The sequence below is a fragment of the Dromaius novaehollandiae genome, chromosome 2, assembly GCF_036370855.1.
Source record: "Dromaius novaehollandiae isolate bDroNov1 chromosome 2, bDroNov1.hap1, whole genome shotgun sequence".
Lineage (NCBI taxonomy): Eukaryota > Metazoa > Chordata > Aves > Casuariiformes > Dromaiidae > Dromaius > Dromaius novaehollandiae.
The window spans coordinates 4,636,459-4,654,213 of record NC_088099.1 but is presented as its reverse complement, the minus strand read 5'-3'; the positions used below and the strand labels follow the sequence as shown (position 1 = coordinate 4,654,213).

Below are 17,755 nucleotides of genomic sequence, written 5' to 3'. Positions count from 1 at the left end.
CTCAGCTGTTATGGTTCTAGGCTTGGCTTTGGATTTCACTTTCTAATATGAATTCCACCACAGAAATATATTATTCTTTGATGCAACAACAATACTTTAGTCTGAAGGTGGAACTCATCTCAACACACATTAGCAGCCTGAAAACAGAATATCTAGTTAAAGCTTATCATGTAGGTTCCCTCCTTAGCCAAAAAAGAGAGGTGATTCAGTCAATGTACCTTTGACATGTATTTAAGGTAATCTAATAATTTCACATACTTCATAAGCAGGATATTTATATCTGATGTCCTGCTCTTGTGGAATTCCTGACCTAGAGTTTTTCACATTTCACAGCTATGGGAATATTAAACATTTTACAAGTAATTTTTTCCTTTGTTTTCAACTGTATGCATTAATCCTACCAGATGGTAGGAAAACAGTAGAATTTAGGAAAAGGATTTAGTTAACTAGCCATCCAGACTTCTGAGTGATCAGGACTGAGTTAAAATAAATGCTTTATCTGCTTCTTTTCATGTCTGCATTTTGTTTCTGGGTGCCATGATGACTTGTGATTTTGACAACTTGATGAATTCATTGTGCCTTATATATTTAATGATGAATTAAAGTAATTACCTGCCTCTTGCACCATAATGTAGATGCGTGTTTTAGAGGCACTTTCCCTTTTAGCACAAGTAATTGTGAGCCTCCAGCCCTATGGAAATGTCCAAACAGACTTGTCTCCAAGCCTACAGTAGATTTATAGCTATAGCCAGCTTGGTTTTCCCAAAAGATCAATTACACTTATAAAATTTTGATAAATCTTAAAATAAACATTCCTTTTACCAAAATAACTGCAGCAGACAAATGGGCACTGTGACAGTTGTGTGGCCAGCTCCAGGAACAGTTCTTACTACCTTACAGATTTAATTCTGTTCCTGTCAACTTGCAACCTAAAACTCCCACTGATTTCAACAGACATTTTCAATACATGTTCCAGCAAAGAAAACTGTATTAGGCTTTATATTTACAGGAAAATGTCCTTCTTGGGGAACAATTCAATTGCCAGATGTTAGACGTGTAATTTATTGGCTGAGTTAGCTGACTAGTACCCCTAGACTCTTTATACAGTTGATGGACAGATACTGAGATTCATCTTGCATATTAAGACACTTAACTCAAGGTGTCATGATCTGCAAGCTGAGCCCTACCCAAGGTGTATCCACAACATCAGACAGCTGTTTTACTTCCAGGCCCTTGGTTGCCTGTTTCTACACAATTCACATATATCTGTTTCTTCTCTGCCTACCAGCTAGTTTTGCCAGGTAAAGGCACGTGTCTGAAGTTCAGTGGTGCAATTTTCACCCTTCAAGATCAGATAGCTGAGTCTTTTGGACAAGCACCTGGAGGTGCTCTATTCAGCAATCCTTTCCTCTGCCTTTCTGATTGCACTGAGTCTGATTTTCAGACTTCCTGAATACTTGCCTCTCCCACAGTAGCAGCTTGACATCTTTGATAATCAAGCCATGCATTTCATGCTGACACAGTTGCTAGAGTTGATTGATTCACTTTCTTTAGAGAAAAGCAAATCAAAGCATGCACAGTAAAACAAAGCAACTAGATATCACAATGAAAACAAAAGGCAGTGTTAGAATAATTTTTAATTTATGAACAAGGGAAAAGCTGCAGGTAGTATGATTTAGTGAATAGCCAGGCCCGGTGTGAAAAAATATTGAAAATAGAAGTCAATACACAATGAAGTTCTTCAGAACAGAAAAGTGGTCATTAGAGTATGTAACGAGACTACCAAACTATGTGACAACAGCACAGCCAAACAGGAATTATGACCACAAACAATTAATTAAAATGCATTGAAAGACTGTTGCATACATTTTGAGAACATGCCTCATCTTTGTTCCCAAAACATAAAAGCACTTGAATCCACTCCAGCTTTTCGGTCATACAGCCAAATGACTAATATAATTCTACCCCTTTTCTGCCAACCTGCAAACTACTTTAAAACAGAACCCATTGTTATTGTAACTGAATAAGCTGGAACAAAATTAAATACAGTACTCTCAGGGAGTAGAACTATTTCTTAATCTTCCTTATACAGGATATATCAGACTCACTCATTTGTGTCCTATTATTCTTTAAGGATCAAGAACTGATAAAGAAAAGTTCAAATGATACAATTACAACAGCTAATCACTCCTGTACACACGGAAGTGGTTTCTTGCTTGGGTTACAAATGATGCAATTACTGTCTGTTTCCTAAGTTTGCTTCTACATATATTCTTAAACGGTTAATCCTTGGACAGTGACTAACCTATCTGAGGGTATATATAAATATATACCAGTACACTATACCTATAAAAATATATACCTATATCTATAAATACTTCCTCAAGTCTAGCTGGGTTTTTTAACAGGGAGGAGTTTTTTGTCTGCTCAGTAATTTGACATCTGTCCATGCTCAGAACACCATGAAGAAATCTGTTATCATTTTTATATGACATTGAAACTATCACAGTCCCTGGAAGTCAAAACTCATCCAATGAGTGAAATAGAAAGAAATATCTGGACCATTGCTGTATGTCTCATGAATGCAGAATTGTGCCCTATAGCATATTTTTCTAATCCTTTGTCCAGATAATAATATCATAGACAAAGAGAATTCCTAAACTTCCTTTGTGAGATTTTAATTATAGTTTATCCTGCCTGTGTGTAGGAAATGATTTTGACCTCCACTGGTCCCTCTAGCTTTGTTTTCTATTTTTCCATAATTATTCCAAAGTTCAAGAAATATCACCAGGAGGAGAGTAATAATTGTATGTATGCAAACTTCCACAGTAATTTATTATTTCATATGTAAGTGTAATTCCCTGCCCACACACTTCTACAAGAAGCATCACAAAGCAATTTCTTTTCCTACTAGGACTTGAACCTCCTCTAGTGAGAAGGGAGGGAGAGGGATTAGTATACTCAGTTGTCTTAATTCTCCTTCACATTTCTTTTTTAATCCATCTTTCTAGCACTGCACCAAATTTTCTTTCTAAACCTCTAAATTCTCCAAAATGATTACTCCTCAGTGTATGAGAGATTCATACATGGAGAATCTCTTTGACTTTTGTTAGAATTAAGTCCTCATTTACAGAAGTAGACAAAAGAAAAATGAGGATCTTCAGATACTTTTTCCTGAAATATGATTAAGATACACATTCTTCCCAAAACACCACTTCCTGCCTTGACTGCTGATGTAATACTATCATCTTCTATACTGGTTTGATGGAGAGAGTGACTAAACCAGCAGTCTTGGAGTTTTGATGCATTTCTATATGTAGGAAATTCAAACTGATGTTACCGTTCCTCTACCATAAATGGTCTAGTAGTGATGGCAGCTTCAGTGCTCTTTAATCACTCTCCCATTTCTTTCTCTATCTCCCACTCATTAGATAAGGAAAGATAAATCTATCATGCTTGTGCACAAAGGACCTGATCCAAAGGCTGTCACAATCAACGGAGTCATCTTGCCTCTAGCAGTTCAGGTTTTGGGACTTTCCTGTGTCGGTTTCCTATGGGCATTTGCACCTAACATTCCTCAGTTTCAGGGATCTAAACCACTGGAAATGTCTTTGATCTCTTTTGCTCTCTTCCTGGGACTCATTACGATGGTTTCATTTGTTTGCTTGCTTGTTTTATTATACTTTATTATAAGCTGTTGGGAGAGGAATATATTTTAGCTTACTTAATATTGAGTTGCAAGCACCATGTACACTTTTGTTTTTATTTTTTCCTTCTAGATTAAACATATTTGGCCTGAGTTTGCTGGTGATAGAGCTGGTCTGGGTGTGAGGGTGGTTCTCTCTCAATGTATGTCCCGTTCCAACTCTTCCTAACCCCTCTATGCAGAAAACCTTTCCATCATACTGTCTGTGAGAAGCTAACGTACAAAATGTGAAACGCGCTAAGGTAAAAAAGTGGAAGCATCCACTGCTCATCACCAGGATAATGAGCATGATATATCTTCAAGCTTTAATAAACGTCTCCTTTGTCCTTCCTGGTCACGCACTCTCCCCTCTGTCTTTACCTATTGACACCCCTCACATTGCCTTTTCAGTGACTTCAGGTGTAACCTGGCCAGATCATGATGTTTAGCTTCACTTTTGACTGGAAGATGTCTAGTAACTGGAAACTTCATGATAACTAGTATTGTTTCCTTTAGTCGCTTTCATATTGACCAAAATCTCCTAGGTGCACGTAAATCTTTATAAGGCGGGATTGGATTTATTTTTCAGTATTGTTTTTCATTGTTCACTGAATCCATTGTGGGCGCAGTCAGAGAAGGTCAGTATGAGACAGGAGATAGTCCTCCTTAAACTCTGCCACTGTGATTGAATAGGCCTTTGTTTTGAGATTTCCTTCTCAGTTGCTCCAAAGCCTTCAACAAAATGCAGCTTCTCTCTTGTTCAGGAGTATGAAATGGAATGTGTTAACATGTGTCTTAAGTACTTTTTAAAAAGCCAGTTCATACTCTCTGTTATTTCCTTTGTTTCCTCTACCAGATCACCAAGTCCCATGGGTTCTAATAAGGAATTGCTTGACTCACCACTAGAACAATTTCCAGGAGAGATTATGGAATTTGCACACTGAAAGAAATTAAGTTATTTAATTCAGTCATTTCTCATTCTCAGAAGATTTGAAGGAGTAAACAAGGAATAAATGCCTCTCAAGTGTATCCGCATTGGCGTCACTGTAGTTACATCAGGAATGAATTTGGCCCAAGATCTGTTATAAGTTATCTTCTACTACAGAAATGGCTTTTCCATTGAGATAACTCTATTTATAAACAGTATAAAAGTAAGAAAACGTGGTGGAGAGGTGCCTGTATGTGAAGGGGCAGCTTCCTTCTGAGTTGTGTTACAAGTCTTGCTCTGGAGAGTGTTTAGCATTTGACGTCACCATTTATTTTGTTTGTTCTGTTTTGATTTTTCCAGCTGTAAAAAGAGCAGAAAATCTTCTTACCCTTTGAGCTGCCATAAAACCTAAATAACAATCATTTGTAAAAGCCTTTGAGAGAAGTTAATTTATGTGCAGTAGAATTTAATATGAATTCTGAAATTATAAGTTATATAGCTCTTAATGTCATTTGTTATTTTCAGTTGTTCGATATCTGCCTGTTTTGCTTTGTCTATTTATCCTTTAAGAAACAAGTCCAAATTCCTGACAAATGTCTGTGACTAGGCAACTGTCAACCTCAGGCTTTGTCTGAGTAAGTCCCATCTAAATCCTGTTTTACTACGCTGGGATTTTTTAGATTGAAGCACAGCCCCATACTGAGACATTCTTCCAAAGACTGTGTCCTATTTTAGCCCCACTTCAGTATTATTCTGGGATTTGTTAAAAATTAGCAAATCAGAGGAATGTGTTATTTTTTTTCTCCATTAGTGACAGAACAAATTTTAGGCTCTGACTTCATTACTAGCAGACCTTGATACTGAAGAGACTTGCTACTAGATCCTCTCCTCATTCTCTTCCATACAACCAAATCCGCTTTCTATGTTCAGAGGAACAGAGACTCTGAAAAGACCATAAAAACATGCTGATTACATTTCTTCTTTCTCTGTATCCATGGCAACTAGTAATCCTAGTGATCTTTACAGATGTCTTCTTCACAGACCCATAAATCTCATAGTGGGCCAAATATCAGCTACACTCCATGGGTTGCAAACGTGGCAATGAAGAGATTAGCTACATAGGTTGGAAAAATTCCTTGCCCACAGTCCTAATTCAAAGCCAGGATTGGTTGCGAGCTACATTAACACTTCTGAAAAATTTACATGCACATCAGTTTTACTTAAAAAAATAAAAATAAATAACATAGGGACCTATATTTCTATCCAGCTCTTCTGCAAATAGTCAAAAATAGGCATAGGGAATGTTTGTAATTGAACCTCTTAAAGGCAGGACATGGTTGATAGCACTCCACCCTGTCATCCTTAGTCAATCACTCTTTATGGGCAGATTGTGTCTGTGGAGTGCAAAATCTTTTTGGGTAGGATCTGGCAGAGGAACACAGGGCTTTATGAAAAAAGAACACATTTTTGTTCCTTACTGCATTATTTTCTTCTCAGATGCCCTGTAGTTCTGCACATTTCAGCCAATATTTTTACCATACTCTTTCCATAAATGAATTTGATCCCAACGACTTAAGATTTCTACCACTGTGATATATGCAAAGCCTTCTAGACAAAGATGGACTCTCCTTATCTTTTCACATCTATCTCTCAGCGTGGAGAAGTAAGGGAAGATAGGGTCAATAAAGAAAAGTTCATTACCTCTGCTTCTCCTAGGAAAGGAGAAGCTGGAGTCAGAATGGCCTGGTGATGGGGAAGGAGGACAACAGCCTAGGCAGCTTCCACTGCTACCAGCAGAAGAAGGAATAAGGGGTATCAGCTGCTGCCAGGCCAGGCTGCCTCCAGCACTACCCCATTATCTCACATAACCCATGCCCTGAGTGATGCCAGATCGTCTGCAGCTGGCAAGCTTGGCACCGCATCTGCTTTTGGCAGCTCGTCAGTGGCGTTCTGTCTTCCAGCAGCATTGGAATAAAATCCCCCAATTTTTGGAGCAGGTTCACAAAGTATTTCTGACTTCAGTGTTGCAAAGTGGTGATGTTCTCATAGAAAAATGACCAATCCTTTTTATTATACTTAAAGAAACTTAAAAAAACCTCTTAATTTCCCAGTTTATTGTCATTTTACTCTTTTTCATAATTAAATAAAGAAATGTTCCCAAGATTTTGCCAAACTGCTGTTTCCCTTTAAAACTCTCCAAAGCTCACCTAAGGCCAATTGGTTGGCAGCACTTAAAGGATTCTGGAGATTTTATTGGATGATATTTCCTTGGCAGGTAACAATGCGAGAACAGCAATAAGCATGAGCTTGGAATAAATATCCAGTGACTGTAAAAAATTAAATAGCTTCAAAAGAAGAAGAAAAGGTTTGTACCTCTCTAATTACAGCTAACAGCTTCTGTCATCTAAAAGCTTTTTTTTTTCCCATATATAAAAAGTTCAAGGAAAGAAAAAATGGTATTAGCCGTTCCTTCTGAAGTAAGTTTAATACAAGAAGTAGACAAGAACCTTTCACCCTCATGAGGAGAGATGTCGTGGTGGTTGACTTGCTGGACAAATGAGAAGATCTAGGTTATTTTTCTAACTCTGGGACAGACCATGGGAAGATAGAGGGGTGTGTGTGTGTGTGTGTGTGCGCGTGTGTGCAAGCACTTATTTCCCCATTGAAACAATAGGAATAATGATAGACATCTATTTTGTAATTGGTGAGGCTAACTCTTTAAGTAGCTGGAAGGTGAACCAAAACACTTGAGGGACACCGAACACCAAAAATGGGTGGAATTCTCTGCTGAACAGTGAAATAAACTAGTTCTCAGTTCCAAAAAATACAATTTACTTTTGGTAAATGCAACGTATTTCAGCTCTGGAAAGGTAAAGCCTATTATCTTCAGCTGATCTTTTTCTGCTGATATGCTATAAAAACCATTATTATATTCAAACAAAACCCAGAGTGTCTGTTTCCTTCACTTCTAATTTTTTGTACAACCAGGATTAACTTGGTAGATAAGAGCTAAAATATCTCAAACAATTTTTCCAATAATCTCATTCAAAAATTAAGCTGATATTTTTAATAGTTCCTTGAAAATATTGTTTCACTTAAGAAGTCTCAAATCTCTGAAAATAACATCCTATAAAACAACTAACTTACTGATAATGAGGCATCAGTAGAAAATACTATCATAGTTTTAATTATCATTATGTAAAGAATACATTTTAAGTGGTCACAATACAGTGCTGGATAATTTCATACCAAGGGACCAACAGTTATCTAGAGAAAGCCAATAGAAAATATGGGCCAACTGCTTGACCAATTTATTTTTCTTCACATGAAGCCCTAGTCAAGTCACTTGAACTGTACATGTGGAATTTCTCTGTTCCGAATCCTGATAAGCTGAAGCTTAGTCCCTGCTGGTGCCTTTTTTAATCAGTGGAAAAAAAATAAGGATCTTCAGAGAATAATTTATCTTAGAAACCCTCTAGCAGGGCTCTCCAGAGGTGTCCATTCCTCTGCATGTACTGTAAAAGAAGGCTAGAAGAATTCAGCTCAGATTTTGATATCTAAATTATAGGTTCTCAAGGTGAAAGAATACCAGATTAGACAAAACAAGATGCTACTTGTTGGTGCAACAGCGGCAGATTTTGAATACAGTAACAAATTCCTGTTATAATAGCTGGTCTGGATGGCATATGCTGAATGAATAACTAGACTGTTGTTCAAATCATACAAAAACTATGAGAAGGGAGCAAAAAGTAATAATTGGGGAAGCAAAAGATTCTTTTTTATTATTCTCTACTCTTAGCTTCCCATTGTACTTGGTCTTCTAGTTCTGTCTTGTATTTAAGGTTGATATATATATTTTCTTCCCCTTGGAAATGATCGGGCATTCTCTTTTCCTACATAGAATGTCTTCCTTCAGTTGTTTTCTTTGTTTTTTGGTTGTTTTTTTATAACTTAATCTGGATTTTTAGGTTTTTTTTTTCCTTTCCTACCCTCCTATGACCTGAACTTCCAAAAGAGGCTATTAAACCTGAAAGAGTTGCGAGCTTGTTGCCTAGCTGGAAATACCTGCAGAACCTCCATTTCCATAAAACAAGCTGCTATAAGATGCCTCTATTTTGAAATGTCAGTCAGTTTTGAAAATTTAGGCCTCATACCCAGGCCTTGCTAAACATTTATTTATTTTGGTATTTACTTAGATTTATGAAAGAACAGGAAGTACCTATCTCATATTCCTCCTCTCTGTGAAAGCCTTTTTACGTTGTATGCCTTTTAAAAGTTATTGTGCATCACATAATTCAGTTTAATATGTTGGCTTGTAACATTACATTTCCTTCGATATTATTCTCCTGAAGGCAATATGACCTTGAAGGTGATATTTTAAACTAATAAATGAGGAGAGGAGCTGAAAATCAAACTGAACACTGTAAGTCAAATGGATTGATTTTCACCTCAAGCCTTTATTTACATATATGAAAAATACAGAAGTATCACGTTTATGTATTTGCACTTGTTTCTTAATTTTCCAAGGAAATTATTTCTTTCTTTCTTCTTTCTTTTTTCTTTCTTTTTTTTTTTTTTTTAAATGTATTATCTATTCGCTTTTGGCTGTGTATCAGTCCATAAATCTTTTTGTCTATTTTCCTATCACTCCACTCTTCACTCCTCCCTTCACTCGATAATTTTGAGTTGCATGTTGCACTAGGAGTGGGATGTTATGGGTACTGCAAGGGGAATCTAAATGCATAGCGCGTAAATGAGGGTATTACAGTAGAGACACCATGGGAAAACAAAACACAAACCTAGAAAGAACAGTGCATAGTTCTGGTGACATAACAATTCTGTCCTGGTTGAAGATAGGCTCTATATTCATCAGATTTAAAGTGAGGTCCATTCCTTGAGCTCAGGGGACTTCAGCCACGGACCTGCATGAGATCTGACTTTATATATGACACTATCAAAACTGGGACTCTTCAGACAACCCCTTGACAGAGGCAAAAAAGAAGATATGGAAATTTAAACTATTTCAGAAGAGCTTTTTGTCACTGATATTCTGCAGAGTCTTCAGCTTTTTTATTGTCCTCTCTTGGGGCTTGCCCAGACATTTCAGGTAGGAAAAAAGCCTTTCAGCTCCCAGGAACAGCAAAGCACAGAGGAGGCATTTTGCTCTGAGAGGCTTCATTTGAAGCTAAAGGCAGGAACAAAGCTTGTTTGAGCCTCCATGGACTAGAATAGTTTTAATGCTATCCCCTAGGTTTAGTTTTAAAGAATGTCAGAAGACTTTACAATGATAAATATCCATAGTTTTCACCTTCTCATGAAGTTAGGCCTGTCTCCAAGAGAGAGTTGTTTTTTCCAGTGGTTGTCAAGTCAGATTCATCATTGGTGCAGCCCTCTCAGCTTCAGTGGTATTGAATTTAAACTTATTTGTCACGACCTTCACATGAGATTCATATAAAAATGCATATTGTACTTCAGATAAAATCAGGCTTCTGCTTTTTCTGGTACATTTAGAAAGAACACTACAAGGTGGACCCAGCCATGGGGAACTTACAGTCTGAACAAGAGTTTTATCTCACTTTTACACAAAGCAACTTGAGGCAGAGATTGACCACATGGCTTTTTATATGCAGCCACTGTGGTTTGCCGGTGGTTTGGGTTGCGCAGGAGCTGTGTGGTTGTGCTGGCACCACTCACAGCCTGGGGTAAAATGCCTTGGTCCTCAGTTGGACTCCTTCACTCTGGGTGGGAAGACAGTTAATTGGGACTGCATAGCCACTGGTTAGAGTGCAGAGTTGATTCATGTCTACACCAAAAAACCACGCAGACCCTAAAGATAAAACATCTGGTTGCAGCCACTTAATAGGCAGCTATCTCAGCTAAGCTAGTTTTTGGCCTCTTTCTATTGAATGTAGTCCATGGACAGGGGGAAGTACGGTAAGAGGGTAATTCGCCCCCACTGCCACCTTAAAATGGGAAAATCACCATCTGGAAGGTCTCTGTCCATGGCCTACAAAACAATCTTTGTTTAGCTGGGTGGGGGTAAATGGGTAAGTTTTAACCATGTAAGGTTAAACACTCCTGACTATACACTAATCAACCACTTCACATTTCCTCAAAAGGCAGTTTCAAGGGATGGCCCCCAAAGGGTCATCCATCCTTTCAAAAAGGAGGAGACTAGCTGAAGAAGATGAAGCACACTTCTGCTCATGCTGTAAAGAGGGTACAGGTGGATAGCTAAGACAAGATGCAAAGCTTTTACACCACTTAATGTTACCTGATATAAGTCCTCGCCTCCTTTTCTGACAGCAAAGTTTAGCAAACATGATTTTCAGTCTGCAGGTTGCAGTAGTCATGGAAAGGGAAGGCATAGCTTGTATTCCTCATGAGATGCCCTAGTTGCGAGTTGATCCTTCTTGGATGTTTTTTTTCTTCACTCTGGCCCACACAAAAACTTATGTTTTAAAACTGTGTTTATTAATTTATTTATAACATGCTAAGAAGCAAGTAAATTAGCCCACATGGAGCTGCACCTTGCTGCTTGAAGTGTCTGAGCTACCTCTTTCAAAGCGAGCTTACGTATCCCTACCTTGATGCAGTGGAGACATGCCGTCAGTGCCAGAGGAGAACCCCACTGGGCAGTTTCACACACAAGTCACGTTGGTTTCCGTGGGCAGATTTTACCCAGCAGGAGTTCCTGGCTGTATTGTGGTTTACAAGCATATGCAAGGGATTTGCACACTCTGGCCTTTACCATGTTTAATCTTTTCGTAATTATTTCTTTGCTCTTCTAAATTTTTTTAGTTTAAATATGTTTTTCCAGATGGGATCAGGCAACGTTCTCATTGATGGTGAATTCTTTTCTATCTCCATCACTTACCTGTTTTAGTAACATGGGGGAATTACTTGGCTCTCTGCTTCTCTGTCTTTCTGTTCCAATGTCAGCTCATCGGGATAAGGATGCTTTCTAGCACTATGATCTTGCAGTGTCATTAAATTGGATTATTTTTCAGCTGTGCATGGTACTATCACAGTACAAAAACAGACCTCTGGTATCACCAAATTTCATAGACAGTGAAGTAAGTATTTATTTCACTTTTTCTTTTTTCATTTCTTTTCTGCAGTATAAGGATTTTCTCACTTCTTTTCAGGTTCTTTTGCTATTCTATTACTATCTCAGTGTTTGGTAGACAACTGAAGCTCAAGTAGTAATAAGAAATAAGAAAGCTTTCCCTATTTCTACCAAAGGCATTTAATTTAAGGGAGCAAGACTAGCAGGTGGTTCTCAGAAGATCTCATTACCCACTTTGATTGTTTCTAACACCTCTTGGAAACAAATGTCTCATTACCTTGGATATTTACATATCCTTTGCTTTTGTAGAGAGTGCCAGACATCCGTGAACTATAAACCTATTACTAAATGTCTTCAGATTTAAAAGGTAAATACAGTTCCTACTGGGTGCACAGATGCTATCTATCAAGGACAATAAAATCTATTAGAGCTCAATTTGATCTGTTTTTCCTCTTCAGTATACTGATTGTATCATTAAACTTTTCAAATTGTGTTTTTTGAACCTTTTGGAGATGTTTTAGTGAATCACAATATTCATACAATGATATCCTCATCTATTAAAGTAATCAGCCTAGGGTAGGAGTGAAAGAAAGAGAGAAGAAAGAAACATAAAGGATTTTTTTTTCCTGTCTCCTGCAGTGATTTAACAAGTGTTTTTGCAATAATATTTGAATTTCTCGTAAACTTGCAAAGCTGACTGATTCTTAACTAAGAGGATCAGGATTTTTATTATTTTATTCTAGTAATCTGATGCTACATCCTTTAATCTGAAAAGATGATTATCACCATTTTATCATACGCCATCAATATAACGAGTGTTGTTTGACACTCACCAAGTACTTCAAAAACTGTGCAACTCAAAGCTGTCCTTGGTTACCCATCCACTGTGTGTGCTAACATCTGGTTTGTATTTTGTGAGGAAATGTCAGGCTTGATTCTCTGTCATTGCAGCTGATAGGAAAAGTACACAAAGCCCAGTCCTGTGAGCATATATTCTCCAGTGATGGAAATCTTTTACCACCACCAAAGTTAACAAAGCCCCCACTTTTTTACCAGTTGATCACCTGGCCCATGTTGTGTTGTACTTGTCCCAATCTGAAAATGACATTCTGAAGAATTATCTGCTTTTACTGAAGATCTTATTTTCTCCAGCACATACTCAAAGAGAGAGAGAGACTATCAACATAAAGCTACTTACGAAAGCATGGAGCTTGCTGCTTTTAAGTTGATAAGATTATGTGCTTGATCTCAGCATCAAATGCAAAGAAGCAGTGGAGATATTTAGATTTAGTATCTCTTTCTTTTCCTGATGAGGTAGAAGATGATTCTCTTTTAAGCATCCTTTGCTAAGTCATTTTGTGGACGTTATTGGGAAACTTGAAGGATTGCTCCGAGTTTTTTTACTATACTGGTAAAGCCTTCTAGGTTTATGAGCTAGTAATGTGGTGACTTCTGGTTTACAGAATTACAGGAGGGGTCATGCACAGAAAGCTGCTTCTTGAAAACCAGTTATAGTTTGTCATGTTTCTGACATTAGTGCTCAGAAAGAAGCAGAAAGTGGCCTCCTGCACTTTATTTACGATAGCAGATAGGAACTAACTTTTTCCTATATCTTAAGAGAAGAGACCTTCACCAGTCCTATCATTGCCTGGTTCTGCATGCTTCTGGTTCTGAAAGTGTTTTGACTCCATATCATGTAAGGATGGACAAGCACGATTCACCTGCGTGCTTTGTTTCCCATAAGAAGAAAACCCAATGTGAGGGCTGGAAGGGAACAGTGGTATGCCATTACTTCCTGACCTGAAGAACTGAGAGCCAAAATAGACCTGGATCTATACAACAATGACTGGAAGTTGGAACTGGAAAATATCAGATTAGAAATAAAAGCCACAATTTTCTAAGAGGAGAGTGGTTCTTTGCCATATCAAATCTTTAGTTCAAGACTTGCTACCTGAAGCCTAGTCTATAAAACAGTTGTTAAGGCCCTGATATTGCATATGCAAGATTAAATTCTGTCTTTAGCTTATGCAAGAGAACATTAGAGGTCAAAATCATCCTTTTGACGTTAAGAGTTTATATTCTTTAGAGTAAAGGCTGCAGTAAATGTAGTAAAAGATATTATGCCAGTTCCATTGCTAATGAGCAACTCTTCTATGCTTAATATTTTCCCAAGAAAAAAAATAAGGTAAAAAAGAAGAGCTTTCCCCAAACATCTGCCAAGTTGGCTCTAGTACAAAATAGAATCTCTTCTTTTGTTTCCATTCATCTTCCTGGGTCAAATTCCAAAATGTGCAAGTACCCCCTCTTTGATAAGGATTAGAGTCATCAGAAATTCACAGAATTTAAATCAAAGATGTGATTCATAAGTAAAATGCCTAAAGATTTGACCAAGAACTGCTGAATTCCATGTTCTATGGGAAAAGCAATTTCCGATGTATATTGGAGTGATTTAACTGTGACTAAGTAATGCCAGTTTCTGCCAGAGGAGAGTTTGGCCACTACTGTACCACGTAACTACTTAGTTTTTTATGCTATTACTATCAAGGTGTGTGGTTTGGGGTTTTTTTTGTTTGTTTGTTTTTTGTTTTTTATTTTTAATTCCAGGGAAGTTTATCAGAAGAGGATACCACTAATTATTTTAAATAAGCATACATTTATGGATAAAAGGAAGACCAACTATTAAGTCTTTCTTTTTATGAAAAAAAGAACTGGGTTTACATCACAATTTTTTTTTCTTGTCTTCTGTAGGTTGTCCAGGAATGTGGGATAACATCACATGCTGGAAACCTGCAAGTGTGGGTGAAATCGTTTTTGTCAAGTGCCCTGCACTGTTCAGATTTATCATCTCCGAAGACGGTAAAGTACTTTCGCTTTTTTTCCTTGCGTCCATCTGGTACATAGCTACAAACACCTCCTGCTGCAAGGCCAGCAGGAATATTCAGCCTGATTGAGGTATCCACTATAACAGGGAAATCAAAAACTCCTCAAAGGTCTGGGGTTGGTTCAGCTTCAGTTTAGAAAACACAGTAGAAAACCAGGATGCTTGTGGGTATGTGTAGGTGTAGGGGATGGAGATGTGTGAAGAAAACCTTTGCAGACTGAACAATGTGAAAACATCACCAAGTCTAATTGCTAAAGGAAATGTTCTGCCCTTGGGTCTCCACAGAAATCAATGAGAACTAAGATTGTGCAAGGGTCTTAGATAGATAATCAATGTAATTTAAACCTCTTTTATAAAGAAAGCATCAGGACCTGATGCTAAAACTTCAGGGCTTGGTTCTGTTCATGTCTAAGGTGAACATAGGCATGAGATGACCAATGTGAGGAACTCCCCTGTTGAGGGGCCTTGGGAAAGGTCAGTTGCAATCACAGACTCCTGAAAGGATGCAGAAGCTCCATCATGGCTCTTTGTGGTCAATAGAAATGAGAAAGCAGCACACTGTCCCTATAACCAGCACTGAGCAAACAAAAATTTGCAAAGTTGCCCAGGGAGCAATTTAGTCAAATGGACAGTTTCTACTTCCAGCATGCATCATTGCCTGACAGAGTTGTCCCTTTTCTTGCAAAACATACTGCGTATGGTCAGCCAGGCTGGCTGGCGTGTTCTTTCCTTTCTCTCTTTTCCCCAGTAACGCAGGCTTGGGCCAAAAGTCCTAAAAGCTTGCCATAATGGGTAACCAATCCCTATCAGACCTCTGGCTTCAACCCTTCTACTCCGCAGTCCTTGCTGTCAAACCAGATGTTAATAAAAGAACAGCCTACCTTGGTAGTAATAGTACTAAATGTTTGACCTAGTTGTTAATGCTACCTAGTGCCTTTTTATGGGAAGTGTCTCTATGCAAGCTGCTGTTTGCATGATACCAAAAAGCCCTTGTCCTTTCTCATATTTTTTTTCCTTTGAAATCAAATGGGAATTTGACGGGTAAAAATGAGAGGATGTGGACAAGAGGAAACAATTACTAAGTTATTCACAGCCTGAATGTAGAGTGATTAAATAACCTCTTGAAGTCCCTTAATTTTTTCATGATTCAACGAAATGAGCTTCCCAGGTGAATGCCTGAGATGGGCTGCATTCTCCTGTCAGTGTTAGTTAACAACAAACCTTTGGTGATAAATAACACAGTTTTGTCCAGCTTCTCTCAACACCCAGTCGGGCTAGTGTGGATCACTTAAATAGCACTTTCCTCTGAGGAGGAAGCTCACCAGCTTCCATTTGGAGTCTTTTTTCCCAAAGACTGTTTTGCAAATGAATTTCTCATTGGCGACCTCAAATCACAAAGTCCACCTTTTTTCTCAGCATTGCCCCACACAGAGCGCAATGTGGGTGAGATAGTAAGAACTTCATGCATGGATCCAGGTGTGCCGAAATTCTCACCTTCAGATGCAACCATTTTAACTGATCCAGATGCCAAAGCCAGCAGCAACACTCTTGTGAAACAGAAAGAAACTTATAGCTGCTCATTACCTCACCTAGATTTATCCATAAAATCACAAATGTCTTCCCTAAAGTAGTCCTCTAGACTCTGTAATCAGTGGAGAGACACTAAGAGAAAAAGACCCACCAAAGGCAATTTATGTTACTGCAAAAGGCTGATGGTTCTTTTAAACTAGGCACCTAATTTTTGATAGGGAAAGAAAAGTCCCTCCTTTAGTTATTAGATATAAAAATATAATTACTAATGTAATTAAATGTGCTTTAATTATAGCCACTATAGTTAAACATAATCATTACTGCTGTAATATTGGTTCAGTGGGAGGAATGACACTTACTGAACCATCCATGTTTAGTGATAATAGAAAAAAACGACCTTCCAGCATCCAGTGGGGTTTGTATCTATCATGGAAAAGCAGATATTCTTCCCTTCTATAAGTTTTTGTGTGTGGGGGGGATGGTGGTGGTTGTTTTTTAATTCTCCAAGACTTTATCGCCAGTTTTCACTGGCTGCTTGTCATTCAGCCTGATTGACGCACCAGTTCTGGTGGTCCTCTGTGCAGCAAATCCACCAAACCAGAAGTTTTGAAATCCAGTCATCAGTGATGCTTGTAGTCTGCAGGCAGAATACTTTTATATTATTTACTGTGAATCAGCAGATGGCTGATTTATCGTTATCTTCTGATATAATTACAGGAGGCCTGCTTCTCAACACAGGGCCTGTCAGCATTTCCATTAGGAGCCTTCCTTTTCACTGGCTTGTAATCTGCTTCCCTTAAATATCCTCAAGCTAAAGCTTGGTAACATAGGCAGTACTTTTCTCTCTTTCTTTCTCTCTTTCTCTCTTCTCTTGTCCTTTTTAATGTGGAGGCAATGCTCAGAGTTAATGCTAGCTTGATAATATGGAGAATAATGCCATGTACATCTACAGCCTGTCAAAACACCTCAGCCATAGACCTCTTAGCTGTTCTTTATTTCAAGCGATGTCACTGGGTTAGTCCTACTTATATCTCACATGCATATGGTGCTTTCTCACTTTTACTGGTGACATTTCTTTTCTATGGTGCTGTCATTTCTGGAGTAATTAAGGCTGGGAGAGTTCTTGAGAAACCATCTAGTCCATCTCCCTCCTCAAAGACAAGATTAACTCACTGTGATCTATTCCAATGCTTAACTAATCTTTCAGTTGGAAAGACTATATTGCTTTTTATTTAAATGATATTTGCATTTTAGAAAAATAAAAATGTTTCTTTCTATAAAAATGAAGAGCTCTACCTTAACTACAGCTACGTAAATTAAAGGGCTGAAATCCATAACGTTTGTAAACAATTTGTCCCAAATTTACAATCTTGTTCATGTATTTTACTTCACATTTGGCCTCTAGCAGGGTGATAGTGTGACCTCAAAGAAGGAGTAGTCATTCCAGTGTAAATATATATACTGCTTTCCTTATCTCCTCACAGGATCACTAACAAAAGTGGCAGCTGTTATCACTTGTTGTGCTGGGTTTGGGGTGTTTTTTGGACATCTGTTCAGTAGGAACAAAACCAAGATTCATAATTCATTAGATAAACAAATAAACATTTAATCTGGAGTAGTTTGAAATCTCTACAGATCCAGGCTAGATTTGCACTAGTGACC

The 17,755-nt window shown here is 38.0% G+C and overlaps 1 protein-coding gene across 12 annotated transcripts in view; it reads left to right on the top strand.

Moving 5' to 3' along the window:
• Nucleotides 1–17,755, top strand: part of ADCYAP1R1 (ADCYAP receptor type I) — a 140,837-nt gene that overhangs the window by 69,279 nt on the left and 53,803 nt on the right. For all 12 annotated transcript variants that reach the window (XM_064505676.1, XM_064505682.1, XM_064505681.1 and 9 more), the window contains exon 4: nt 14,431–14,538. In XM_064505676.1, coding sequence (XP_064361746.1) covers nt 14,431–14,538 — 108 coding nt within the window. The remainder of the gene's footprint in view (nt 1–14,430; nt 14,539–17,755) is intronic.